Here is a 13655-nt window from a genome sequence, read left to right as displayed (position 1 = left end):
TCTTTCTCTTTGTATCTCTCTGTTTCTCTCTTCCTCTCTGTGTCTCTTTCTCTGTCTCTATTTCTCCCTCTTTCTCCCTGTCTCTTTCTCTCGCTCTCTCTCTCTCTCTTTCTCTCTCTCTCTCTCTCTCTCTCTCCCTCTCTCTCTCTCTTTCTCTCTCTGTATCTCTCTGTTTCTCTGTCTCTTCCTTCTTTGTCTCGTACTCTATTTTTCTCCCTCTCTTCCCTTGGTTCCCATACTCCTTAACTCTCTCTTTCTTTTTCGCTCTCTCTCTCTGGGTGTGAGTGTGTGTCTCAGTGCTGTAGGGCCCCGGGGCAGAACAGAGCAGGGCTGGGCTCCTCTGAGCTGGGCTGCTGTGTGTGTGTGTGTGTGTGTGTGTGTGTGTGTGTGTGTGTGTGCAGCGGCTGCAGCCTGCCAGCCCAGTCAGCTTCATTAGCTTCATGATGGTCCGTCAGCGAGGGGCTTCTGCTGCAGCCTGCACCCCCTCCAGCCAGTCCCAGGGCGTGATCCGCCCCTCTGCGCCCCAGCCTTCCCCCCCTCCTACAGCCCCCTTGAGCCCCTCTCCACCCCAGCCCTGCGCTGCCACCGAGAGGCTTGTGAGGATTTGTCAGCCAGATGTGACAAGATTGTCAAGAGGCAGGCGAGAGAGAGAGAGGGGAGATATGATATTAATCAGAGCGTAGCTGGGAGCTAAACTCTCTCCGACGCAGTGTACTAACATGTTCCTCTCATTTACTATACACTCCCTCGCTCCCTCTCTTTCTCTCTCTCTCTCGCCGCCGCTACTCTCCCACAGCTATCTCTCTCTCTCGATGTCTCTCTCTCCTCTCCTCTAACGGGTGGCTAGAACTGCTGGGGAGACAGTAATAAAAGTTGTGGCTTTTCTTTTTCTTCATCTGTGATTTGTGTTTTTTATGTAGACGAGACTAACCCACTTTTCATGGAGATTCAGGTAACTTTTTGTTTTCAGGTGTTGTGTTGAAACTGGCAGTGTGTGTGTGCTTGCATGTGTGTGTGTGTGTGTGTGTTTGCTCTGTGATTGACTGCTGAATTAGGAGGAATAATGAGTTTTTCACGCTGTCTTTGGTCTCCATTGACTCCTAATAGGCTAAAGCATAGCCTGTCACTACTTGCACAAGCAGAGCCTTAGCTTCTCATGCTTTGCTCTCACATTTCACTCTTAGGACAGGAGTTCAAACTCTCACTTTTCATCTTTGAACCTATTTTTAAAGCAGAATCCTGTAAAAAAAAAAAAGAAGTTTTATTTCAGTCTAAAATGGGGCTATTGAACCAAGTGAGTTGTGTGTCAGATAGAAAGGCTGGTGAACATGTCTAGGAGATGTCCTTTAACTGGGTGGGTGACTTTCACAGTTTTCCCAGCCACTTTGTGATATAGGGTCATTCCTTTAAAAACACTCCACGGAAATACTACTGCTATTTTTATTTTAGAGGGGATGACGTACGTGTTCAAGTTCACACTGGGTCGTGTTAAATACATAACAGCTTTATATCAGTCTGTTTTAAGTAGCTCAACACTTGTCATCAATTAGCTTAGCGTTATAACTGCCACACAGCCGTACATGTGTTTCAGTGGCGTATGATTTATGAATGTGGCCATGGTCTGTGCATGTGTAACACACACTCACACACACTGAGATGTTCAGAAGCAGGAAGTCCTCTGTCTGTGAACCATTAGCTACTGGTTTATATCTTCTCGTTTTATCTCCTGGTTTTATCTCCTGGTTTTAGCTCCTGGTTTTATCTCCTGGTTTTATCTCCTGGTTTTATCTCCTGGTTTTATCTCCTGGTTTTATCTCCTGGTTTTAGCTCCTGGTTTTATCTCCTGGTTTTTGACCACTTGTTTTAGTGCTGCAGGTAGTTTTTTTTTACACACAGCGACATCCTAGACTGCTGTATTCCTAAATCCTATTTCCTGTAGCTGCTCTGTGCTAGTCTGTGTGTTTTATTAGAGGAATTCTGCAGGACTTTCTTAGTTCCTGGTACTACCAGGCTGCTCTGTATTTTGGCTGCAGTTTTGGCCTGGAATGAAGATATGAGGAAAATATGTGTGTCCGTGTTTGTTACAGATGGTTTCACTGTGCTATATCTTGGGTTTTTATAGATGTTTTTGCACTGTATAAATAAATGTGATAGATTCGAACAATGTTTCTAGCTTATCTGAATAAATGTCTTTCAAATTAAAAGTGCGTCTTATTTGATGCAGATAGGTGATGTGGTTTATCCATTTTTTATGGTGTCATGCGTTAAATGATATGAAGAGATTTGAACAGAAACATTACACTCAAGTTTTGCTTAATTGTTTTGCCCAACACTCTCTGCATTTCTCTTACCGAACACGTATAGATTGTTTAATGTTAACTTGTAACTTTAAAAACAATTCTGCACATTTCAGATTTAAAAAAATATAATCCTACATACTGTAGGTCTACAATGGGCATTAGGTCTGTGTACATTATCACTTTTGAAATGAGAGAGGGAGAGAGAGATCCTCCATAAATATACTACATACACATACTGAGTGTACAAAACATTAGGAACACTGCTCTTTCCATGACTTAGACTGACCAGGTGAAAGCTACAGTATGATCCCTTGTTGATGTCGCTTCAATCAGTGTAGATGAAGGGAAGGAGACAGGTTAAAGAAGTGCCTTTGAACAGGGTATGGTAGTAGGTGCCAGGCGCTCCGGTTTGAGTGTCTAGAACTACAACGCTGCTGGATTTTTCACGCTCAACAGTTTCTCGTGTGTATCAGGAATGGTTCACCACACAAAGGCATTGAGGCTGTTCTGAGGGCAAAAGGTGGTGCAACTCAATATTAGGAAAGTTCCTAATGTTCCTAATGTTTAGTACACTCAGTTCCTTGCCAGCCAGTTGAATTTCTTATCCCATTCCATTCCCGTCTTTACCATCTTGGCACAGGCACAGCTAGTTTCACATTGTGTGGCAATCTGCACCAATCCTCTCCTAATTGATTTGCTTTCCACTAAATGATTCCAACATGGCCCAGTCAATACACACTGTCACACCCCACAGCTGTTCCCTTCCCTCCCGTCTTGCTCTGAACCACTGACTGCTGTTGACTCTATAAACCAAACCAGTGTGGATATTATGGACATATGGCAGGATTTATTTTACGAGCCGGAGAGGAACAATTTAAATGTTTCTGTCAAGGATGTTATGGCTGTGACGCAGAAGTGACTGGAGACCATTTCTGAGACCCTAGATTGTGCACTATTATTGAACAGGGCCCTGTGTGCACTACATTAGAACTAAGGTTCCACTAGGGACATAGACCCTGAACTCCCAGACACTGAATATAGTGAATAACTGACCTACTGGATGATTTAACACTCTGGCCTGCATGGGTCTGTATATAGTGAATAACTGACCTACTGGATGATTTAACACTCTGACCTGCATGGGTCTGAATATAGTGAATAACTGACCTACTGGATGATTTAACACTCTGGCCTGCATGGGTCTGAATATAGTGAATAACTGACCTACTGGATGATTTAACACTCTGACCTGCATGGGTCTGAATATAGTGAATAACTGACCTACTGGATGATTTAACACTCTGACCTGCATGGGTCTGAATATAGTGAATAACTGACCTACTGGATGATTTAACACTCTGGCCTGCATAGGTCTGAATATAGTGAATAACTGACCTACTGGATGATTTAACACTCTGACCTGCATGGGTCTGAATATAGTGAATAACTGACCTACTGGATGATTTAACACTCTGGCCTGCATAGGTCTGAATATAGTGAATAACTGACCTACTGGATGATTTAACACTCTGGCCTGCATAGGTCTGAATATAGTGAATAACTGACCTACTGGATGATTTAACACTCTGGCCTGCATAGGTCTGAATATAGTGAATAACTGACCTACTGGATGATTTAACACTCTGGCCTGCATGGGTCTGAATATAGTGAATAACTGACCTACTGGATGATTTAACACTCTGGCCTGCATAGGTCTGAATATAGTGAATAACTGACCTACTGGATGATTTAACACTCTGGCCTGCATGGGTCTGAATATAGTGAATAACTGACCTACTGGATGATTTAACACTCTGGCCTGCATGGGTCTGTATATAGTGAATAACTGACCTACTGGATGATTTAACACTCTGGCCTGCATGGGTGTTTAGAGGAAGTTTTGTTTTATTTGCCCTGAATCACTGTCAATGAAACATGATGAAATGAAACCTCCATTAAACCTCTATGAAGTGTACAACATGTTGGCAGACTTGATCCTCACACTAAGAAACTGTTTGCGTGAGCAAAATTACTTAAATTTTTTTAATAGAATAGCAACTCCAGCTCCAATAGTGCCCTATTCCATCTGATTAAATAGTTCTTGTAAGTTTGCTCACGCAAAGTATTTCATAGCTTGATGATTTATAATATGTTCTCTGTGATTCTGCTCAACCATATCCTCCCCTCTGTGGGTTTGAGTCAGTGTGTGGAGAGGTAATTTCCACACACACACACACACACACACACACACTGACAGACCCATGTTATCACCCAGGTTTGGGGTGTCATGGTTTGCTGCTGCTGCTTTCTCAGCCTTTCTCAGCCTCACCCGATTCTCACTCCCTTCCTGACTCTCAGATAAGCAGATTTTAATTGAGAGAGAGAAATAATATGACATTTGAAATGTCTCTATTATTTTGGAACTTGTTAGTAATATTTACTGTTCACTTTTTATTGTTTATTTCACTTTTGTTTATCCATTTCCCTTGCTTTAGCACTATAAAACACATGTTTCCAATGCCAATAAAGCCCCTTGAATTAGACAGACAGAGAGAGAAAACATGTCACCCCCACACATAATACCCCATAATGACAAAGCAAAAACAAGTTTATAGACATTTTTGCTAATTTACACAACCCCCCCCCCCCCCCCCCCCTGAAATGTCACATTTACATAAGTATTCAGACCCTTTACTCAGTACTTTGTTGAAGCACCTTTGCAGCGATTACAGCGACCCTTTACTCAGTACTTTGTTGAAGCACCTTTGCAGCGATCTCCACAGAGGAACCCTAGAGCGCTGTCAGGGTGACCATCAGGTTCTTGGTCCCCTCCCTGACCAAGGCCTTTCTCCCCCGACTACTCAGTTTGGCTGGGCGGACAGCTCTAGGAAGAGTCTTGGTGGTTCCAAACTTCTTCCATTTAAGAATAATAGAGGCCACTGTGTTCTTGGGGACCTTCAATGCTGCAGAAATGTTTTGGTGCCCTTCCCCAGATCTGTGCCTCGACACAATCCTGTCTCTGTGCTCTACGGACAATTCCTTCTACCCCATGGCTTAGTTTTTGCTCTGACATGCACTGTCAACTGTAGGACCTTACATAGACAGGTGTGTGCCTTTCTAAATCATGTCCAATCAATTAAATTTACCACAGGTGGACTCCAAGTTGTAGAAACATCTCTAGGATGATCAGTTGAAACAGGATGCACCGGAGCTGAATTTTGAGTCTGTTAGCAAAGGGTCTGAATACTTATGTAAATAAGGTATTTCTGTTTTTTATTTTTTATTACATTTGCTACATTTTCTAAAAGCTTTTTTCGCATTGTCATTGTGGGGTATTGTGTGTAGATTGCTGAGGAATTTTAAAAAAATCAATTTTAAGTTAAGGCTGTAACGTAACAAAATGTGGAAAAGGTCAAGGCTTCTGAATAATTCCCAAAGGCACTGAAGTTGCTGGTTTGGCCAATAAAGACAGAAATTTGCATAGTTTTATTTTGTTTACGAATGTGGAGAGAAATACAAAATCTCCACTTGGGGGAGAGAAAAGGAGCCAACCCCACGTAGAGCGAGAGATTGAAAATGAGAGAGAAAAAAGAGGGAGAAAGACAAAAGCACCTAGAGAAAGGCGAAGGGGGGGATGGATAGAGACTCTGAGACATTTGCTTTCCATTTCCCACCCTGTGGCCCAGTAGATCCAGGTGCTGAGTGACAGCATTAACACCAGCGTGAAGACAGAGACAGGAGATGAGAAGAGTTTCCATTCCACTTTCTGGTGCTCTTCCTTCCTTTCTGCATCCGCCAATGATTTTGTGAAGATTAATAGTGTGGTCTATAGGGTATCCATTCTCTATATTTTTGGACGTAAATTTTCGCTTAAGGTATTTCTGAAAATCAAGTAGACACTGTAGGGTTGCACAATTCAGGGAAAATTCCTAGGTTCTCCAGAATTCCAAGTTGGAATATTCCTCGAATTGCTAGGGAATAAGCACGAAATCAGGGAATCCTCCAATCAAGATATCTGGGATTCTTGGGAATTTGGGGAAAGTTACCAGAATTCAGCAATCCTGCACAGTGTTTTGATTGTCAGAAATATTGTGTAAGGAAAATATTCCATCCCAAGTTGTAGAGACTGGTGTTAATGGTAGTTTATGGAGATTTCTCATTAAAGTGTTAATTAGTGTTATCCTGACATTGTGGACTGTGGAAGACGAACGATCCATTTGTGAATAAAAACATGCTCCTATTCCTGTCTGAATCAAGTTTATCATAAATGCATAACTAAATAAAAGCCTCTGTGATCATGACAATGACCAAGTATTCAGAAATCAAACTGAATAACCAATAAATCATGACACTTTGACTGTGACTATATCACCCTTGATCTAACAACTCATTAACTCTACCAGAGTCCGTCTCTCCGTCTGTTATTCCGTTCGGTCATGGTCACAGCAGCAGACTTAGCCAGCCCAGCGCTGGACTGTCTGGCCGTTCGGTCGTGGTCATAGCAGCAGACTTAGCCAGCCCAGTGCTGGTCTGTCTGGCCGTTCGGTCATGGTCACGGCAGCAGACTTAGCCAGCCCAGCGCTGGTCCGTCTGTCCGTTCGGTCTTGGTCACAGCAGCAGACTTAGCCAGCCCAGCGGTGGTCCGTCTGTCCGTTCGGTCATGGTCACGGCAGCAGACTTAGCCAGCCCAGCGCTGGTCTGTCTGTCCGTTCGGTCATGGTCACAGCAGCAGACTTAGCCAGCCCAGCCGTGGTCCGTCTGTCCGTTCGGTCATGGTCACGGCAGCAGACTTAGCCAGCCCAGCGCTGGTCTGTCTGTCCGTTCGGTCATGGTCACAGCAGCAGACTTAGCCAGCCCAGCGGTGGTCTGTCTGTCCGTTCGGTCATGGTCACAGCAGCAGACTTAGCCAGCCCAGCGCTGGTCTGTCTGTCCGTTCGGTCATGGTCACAGCAGCAGACTTAGCCAGCCCAGCGGTGGTCTGTGAAAGTGACAGTTTTTTTTCTTAATCTCAGGGACTAATGAAGAAATGAATAGCTAATTAAGACAAATGAACGACAGGGAGGACTACGCGGAGCAATGCCTGCTGCGTGTGCTTCTGTGTGTGTGCGCACTTTGATTGTCCAGAGGAACAGATTGAGTTGTACACTAGAGGAAACATCAAAGGGGTGTGTGTGTGTGTGTGTCTTTGTGTGTGTGCAGGCGTGCCTTCATTCGTTTGCATGTGTGCGAGCACATAAGACTGTGTGTGTGCCTGTGTGTGATGGGATTAGTGTAATTGGGCCGTGTTGGTTGGGCCCTGTAATGATGGGATTATGGTGGTCGGAGGTGACCAAGAGGTTCTTCCACGTCACCTCAGTCCCACAGGAGAAGATCAGCTGAAGATGAGGAGACGGAGGAGAGGGAGACGGAGGAGAGGGAGACGGAGGAGAGGGAGACGGAGGAGACGGGGAGGAGAGGGAGACGGGGAGGAGAGGGAGACAGGGAGGAGAGGGAGACGGGGAGGAGAGGGAGACGGAGGAGAGGGAGACGGGGAGGAGAGGGAGACAGAGGAGAGGGAGACGGAGAGGGAGACGGGGAGGAGAGGGGGAGGAGAGGGAGACGGGGAGGAGAGAGAGACGGGGAGGAGAGAGAGACGGGGAGGAGAGAGAGACGGGGAGGAGAGAGAGACGGGGAGGAGAGGGAGACGGGGAGGAGAGGGAGACGGGGAGGAGAGGGAGACGGGGAGGAGAGGGAGACGGAGGAGAGGGAGACGGAGACGGAGAGGGAGACGGGGAGGAGAGGGAGACGGGAGGAGAGGGAGACGGGGAGGAGAGGGAGACGGGGAGGAGAGGGAGACGGGGAGGAGAGAGAGACGGGAGGAGAGAGAGACGGGGAGGAGAGAGAGACGGGGAGGAGAGAGAGACGGGGAGGAGAGAGAGACGGGGAGGAGAGGGAGACGGGGAGGAGAGGGAGACGGGGAGGAGAGGGAGACGGGGAGGAGAGGGAGACGGGGAGGAGAGGGAGACGGGGAGGAGAGGGAGACGGGGAGGAGAGGGGGAGGAGAGGGAGACGGGGAGGAGAGGGGGAGGAGAGGGAGACTGGGAGGAGGAGACCACGGAGGAGAGGGAGACTGGGAGGAGGAGAGCACGGAGGAGAGGGAGACTGGGAGGAGGAGACCACGGAGGAAAGGGAGACTGGGAGGAGGAGACCACGGAGGAGAGGGAGACCGGGAGGAGAGGGAGACTGGGAGGAGAAGGGGAGATGGAGGAGAGAGAGACTGGGAGGAGACGGGGAGACGGAGGAGAGGGAGAGAGAGAGAGACGGAGGAGAGGGAGACTGGGAGGAGGAGAGCACGGAGGAGAGGGAGACTGGGAGGAGGAGAGCACGGAGGAGAGGGAGACTGGGAGGAGGAGAGCACGGAGGAGAGGGAGACTGGGAGGAGGAGACCACGGAGGAGAGGGAGACCGGGAGGAGAGGGAGACTGGGAGGAGAAGGGGAGACGGAGGAGAGAGAGACTGAGAGGGAGACTGGGAGGAGAAGGGGAGACGGAGGAGAGAGAGACTGGGAGGAGACGGGGAGACGGAGGAGAGGGAGAGAGAGAGAGACGGAGGAGAGGGAGACTGAGGAGTGGGAGACTGAGGAGAGAGAGAGACGGAGGAGAGAGAGAGACGGAGGAGAGAGAGAGACGGAGGAGAGAGAGAGACGGAGGAGAGAGAGAGACGGAGGAGAGAGAGAGACGGAGGAGAGAGAGACGGAGGAGAGAGAGACGGAGGAGTGGGAGACGGAGGAGAGGGAGACTGAGGAGTGGGAGACGGAGGAGAGGGAGACTGAGGAGACGAGAGGATAAAAGACAGAGACAGAGAAGGAAAGAAATAGAAAGAGAGGACAGAGAACAGGAAGGATGCATCGGAGCGTTAATCGGCTGCATTTCATTCCAGAAAGTTGTGGTCTCCCATCTGTCTATGTTCACTCCCCATTGTACATCTAAAATAACTGAGATGACTGAGTAGTTCAAGCACGTTTTAACCGGTTTCCTCCATTTTACTCTAACATATCCTGTCCTGTCAGACTGAAGGGAAGAGAACAAGGGGACATATTTTGGAATGGAACCCAGCCCTGCTGACGAACGAGTGGGAGGAGTTGACTGTGTGATTAATTAAGAGCGAGGTAGACAGTCTCCTCCTCCTCCCCTGTTGAGGGGGTTAGTGCTACAGCAGCAGTAATTGCTAACCATTAAGCATGCTACTCATGTATGCTAACACATGCTGTTGATACATTATAGATGGTAGGGGAGAGAGAGAGAGAGCGGTGCTAGCGCAGCACGGGGGGTGGCGTGTAGTGCTAACACAGGTCGCTTTGATCACAATTCTGATGACTTTTCTCAAGGGATGCTAGTTAGTAATCGGCTAGTGGTAAATGACATGCATACTGTTCTTGTTGATGTTACGGAAACCCTGTTTGTTGCTGTGATTTATACACTTATTTTTATGACACATAAAATGTTGATTCTTACCGTCAGGTGAAACGGAATCTTATTAATCACTTTCACACCAACTTCTCAACGCAATCTAATGAGCATCAACACAAGCATGTACACACACTTTGGAATATAAAACCTAGAACCCTGGAATACAATATGCTTTGTTCAGAGAATGAAAGTGTGTGAAATATTGTTTTGGGCCTCTGATTGACTCAGTGTTGTGTAGTGGTGGTCTGGAGAACTGTGATTGACTCATTGTTGTGTAGTGGTGGTCTGGAGAACTGTGATTGACTCAGTGTTGTGTAGTGGTGGTCTGGAGAGCTCTGTTTCAGCCCAGTCACTCTACTGCTCTCTCTCAACCCAACCACTTAACACAGCACTGTACAGCAAGCAGGAAACACAAAACATCAGATAGCATCACACACACACACACACACACACACACACACACACACACACACACACACACACACACACACACACACACACACACACACACACACACACACACACACACACACACACACACACACACACACAGGGCAACAGCACTAGTAGCATCAGTGACTAGAATCTCTCACACACACACTTGCTGCTGAGTGCTTGTCCTGAGAGATAAGGACCATTAGTGGGAAACAGAGGTTGCATCCCAAATTACACCTTATTTCCAATGCGCCCTGGTCAAAAGTAGTGCACTATAAAGGGAATACGGTGCCATTTGGGCAACAACCAGAGACAGAGGCATCATCTTTGTGTTGTGTAAAGGGTCTTATGGCCAGGATATGATTGGCTGACATGGAGTTGGTGGGCCAGGTGTGGAGGACACCTCTTTGGTGCTGTAGATGATCCCAGCATGAGGAGAACAGGGCAGGCCTGCTGTAGATGATCCTAGCATGGGGAGAACAGGGCAGGCCTGCTGTAGATGATCCTAGCATGGGGAGAACAGGGCAGGCCTGCTGTAGATGATCCTAGCATGGGGAGAACAGGGCAGGCCTGCTGTAGATGATCCTGGCATGGGGAGAACAGGTCAGGCCTGCTGTAGATTATCCTAGCATGGGGAGAACAGGGCAGGCCTGCTGTAGATGATCCTAGCATGGGGAGAACAGGGCAGGCCTGCTGTAGATGATCATAGCATGGGGAGAACAGGGCAGGCCTGCTGTAGATGATCCTAGCATGGGGAGAACAGGGCAGGCCTGCTGTAGATGATCCTAGCATGGGGAGAACAGGGCAGGCCTGCTGTAGATGATCCTAGCATGGGGAGAACAGGGCAGGCCTGCTGTAGATAATCCTTGCATGGGGAGAACAGGTCAGGCCTGCTGTAGATGATCCTAGCATGGGGAGAACAGGTCAGGCCTGCTGTAGATGACCCTAGCATGGGGAGAACAGGGCAGGCCTGTTGTAGATGATCCTAGCATGGGGAGAACAGGGCAGGCCTGCTGTAGATGATCCTAGCATGGGGAGAACAGGGCAGGCCTGCTGTAGATGATCCTAGCATGGGGAGCCTTTATTTAACCAGGTAGGCTAGTTGAGAACAAGTTCTCATTTACAACTGCGACCTGGCCAAGATAAAGCAAAGCAGTTCAACACATAAAACAACACAGAGTTACACATGGAATAAACAAACATACAGTCAGTAATACAGTAGAAAAAGTTTATATACAGTGTGTGCAATTGAGGTAAGATAAGGGAGGTAAGGCAATAAATAGTCCATGGTGACAAAGTAATTACAATAAACCAATTAAACACTGGAATTAATAGATGTGCGGAAGATGAATGTGCAAGTGGAGATACTGGGGTGCAAAGGAGCAAAATAAATACAGTATTGGGATGAGGTAGTTTGGCGACGAGTATGAAGCGAGGGCCAGCCAACGAGAGCGTACAGGTCGCAGTGGTGGGTAGTATATGGGGCTTTTTGACAAAACGGATGGCACTGTGATAGACTGCATCCAATTTGTTGAGTAGAGTTTTGGAGGCTATTTTGTAGATGACATCACCGAAGTCGAGGATCGGTAGGATGGTCAGTTTTACGAGGGTATGTTTGGCAGCATGAGTGAAGGATGCTTTGTTGTGAAATAGGAAGCCAATTCTAGATTTAACTTTGGATTGGAGATGCTTAAAATGAGTCAGGAAGGAAATTTTACAGTCTAGCCAGACACCTAGGTATTTGTAGTTGTCCACATATTCTAGGTCAGAACCATCCAGAGTAGTGATGCTGGACGGGCGGGCAGGTGCGGGCAGCGATCGGTTGAAGAGCATGCATTTAGTTTACTTGCATTTAAGAGCAATTGGAGGCCACAGAAGGAGAGTTGTATGGCATTGAAGCTCGTCTGGAGGTTTGTTAACAGTGTCCAAAGAAGGGCCAGAGATATACAGAATGGTGTCGTCAGAGTAGAGGTGGATCAGAGAATCACCAGCAGCAAGAGCGACATTGATGTATACGGAGAAGAGAGTCGGCCTGAGAAATGAACCCTGTGGCAGGTCTGGACAACAGCTAGCCTTTGCTTTCCTATCTGCCTGTGTATATTAGTTCCTAACTTCCCTGAAAAGTTGGATATCATGGGGGCTATTCGATGCTAATGCAGTACGCCGCAGGATGTTTTTGTGCTGGTCAAGGGCAGTCAGGTCTGGAGTGAAGCAAGGGCTATATCTATTCCTGGCTCTAAATTTTTTGAATGGGGCATGCTTATTTAAAATGGTGAGGAAAGCACTTTTAAAGAATAACCAGGCATCCTCTACTGACGGGATGAGGTCAATATCCTTCCAGGATACCCGGGCCAGGTCGATTAGAAAGGCCTGCTCACTGAAGTGTTTTAGGGAGCATTTGAGTGTGATGAGGGGTGGAGAGAATGAGGCAGTGATCGCTAAGATCTTGGTTGAAAACAGCAGAGGTGTATTTGGAGGGAGAGTTGGTTAGGATGCTATTTATGAGGGTGCCTATGTTTACAGATTTGGGGTTGTACCTGGTAGGTTCATTGATAATTTGGCAGTTCTATCTTGTCGGAAAATGTTATAGTTAGGAATGTAAATTTCAGGTGTTTTGGTGTTCTTCCTAAGCCAGGATTCAGACACGGCTAGGACAACCGGGTTGGCAGAGTGTGCTAAAGCAGTGAATTAAACAAATTTAGGGAGGAGGCTTCTAATGTTAACATGCATGAAACCAAGGCTTTACGGTTACAGAAGTCAACAAATGAGATCACCTGGGGAATAGGAGTGGAGCTAGGCACTGCAGGGCCTGGATTAACCTCTACATCACCGGAGGAACAGAGGAGGAGTGGGATAAAGGTGCGGCTAAAGGCTATCAGAACTGGTCGTCTAGTATGTTCGGAACAGAGAGTAAAAGGAGCAGTTTTCTGGGCGCGATAGAATAGATTCAAGGCAAACTGTACAGACAAAGGTATGGTAGGATGTGAATACATTGGAGGTAAACCTAGGAATTGTGTGATGATGAGAGATATTGTCTCTAGAAACATTTAAACCAGCTGATGTCACCGCATGTGTGGGTGGTGGAACTAAAGGATTGGTTAAGCCATATTGAGCAGGGCTAGAGGCTCTACAGTGAAATAAGACGATCACTAACCAGAACAGCAATAGACAAGGCATATTGACATTAGGGAGAGACATGTGTAGCCGAGTGATCATAGGAGTCCAGTGAGTAGTTAGGCTGGTTGGAGACACGGTGATTCAGACAGCTAGCGGGCCGGGGCTAGCAAGTTAGCAGAATGGCCTTAGATGGACGTTGTGATGGAGGTAGTCTGTTATAGCCTCCTCGTGCAGTTACGTCTAATAGACCAGTCGTGATGGAGTATTCGGGTTCTGTGTAGCAAAGGGGTTCAGTCCAATTGGCAAAATAGGTATAGTGGCCCAAGAAATTGGCCGATAGATCTCTTTAGCTAACA

General features: G+C 47.1%; 1 protein-coding gene across 1 annotated transcript in view; it reads left to right on the top strand.

Moving 5' to 3' along the window:
- Nucleotides 1-443: 443 nt before the first annotated feature.
- LOC110526985 (basonuclin 1) overlaps nt 444-13655 on the top strand; it is a 22989-nt gene continuing 9777 nt past the window's right edge. The window contains exon 1 of the mRNA XM_036963627.1: nt 444-596. Within this exon, the coding sequence (XP_036819522.1) occupies nt 444-596 (153 nt within the window). The remainder of the gene's footprint in view (nt 597-13655) is intronic.

The sequence above is a fragment of the Oncorhynchus mykiss genome, chromosome 26 (genome assembly GCF_013265735.2).
Source record: "Oncorhynchus mykiss isolate Arlee chromosome 26, USDA_OmykA_1.1, whole genome shotgun sequence".
In the NCBI taxonomy this organism is placed as follows: domain Eukaryota; kingdom Metazoa; phylum Chordata; class Actinopteri; order Salmoniformes; family Salmonidae; genus Oncorhynchus; species Oncorhynchus mykiss.
This window is presented reverse-complemented; position numbering and strand designations above follow the sequence as displayed.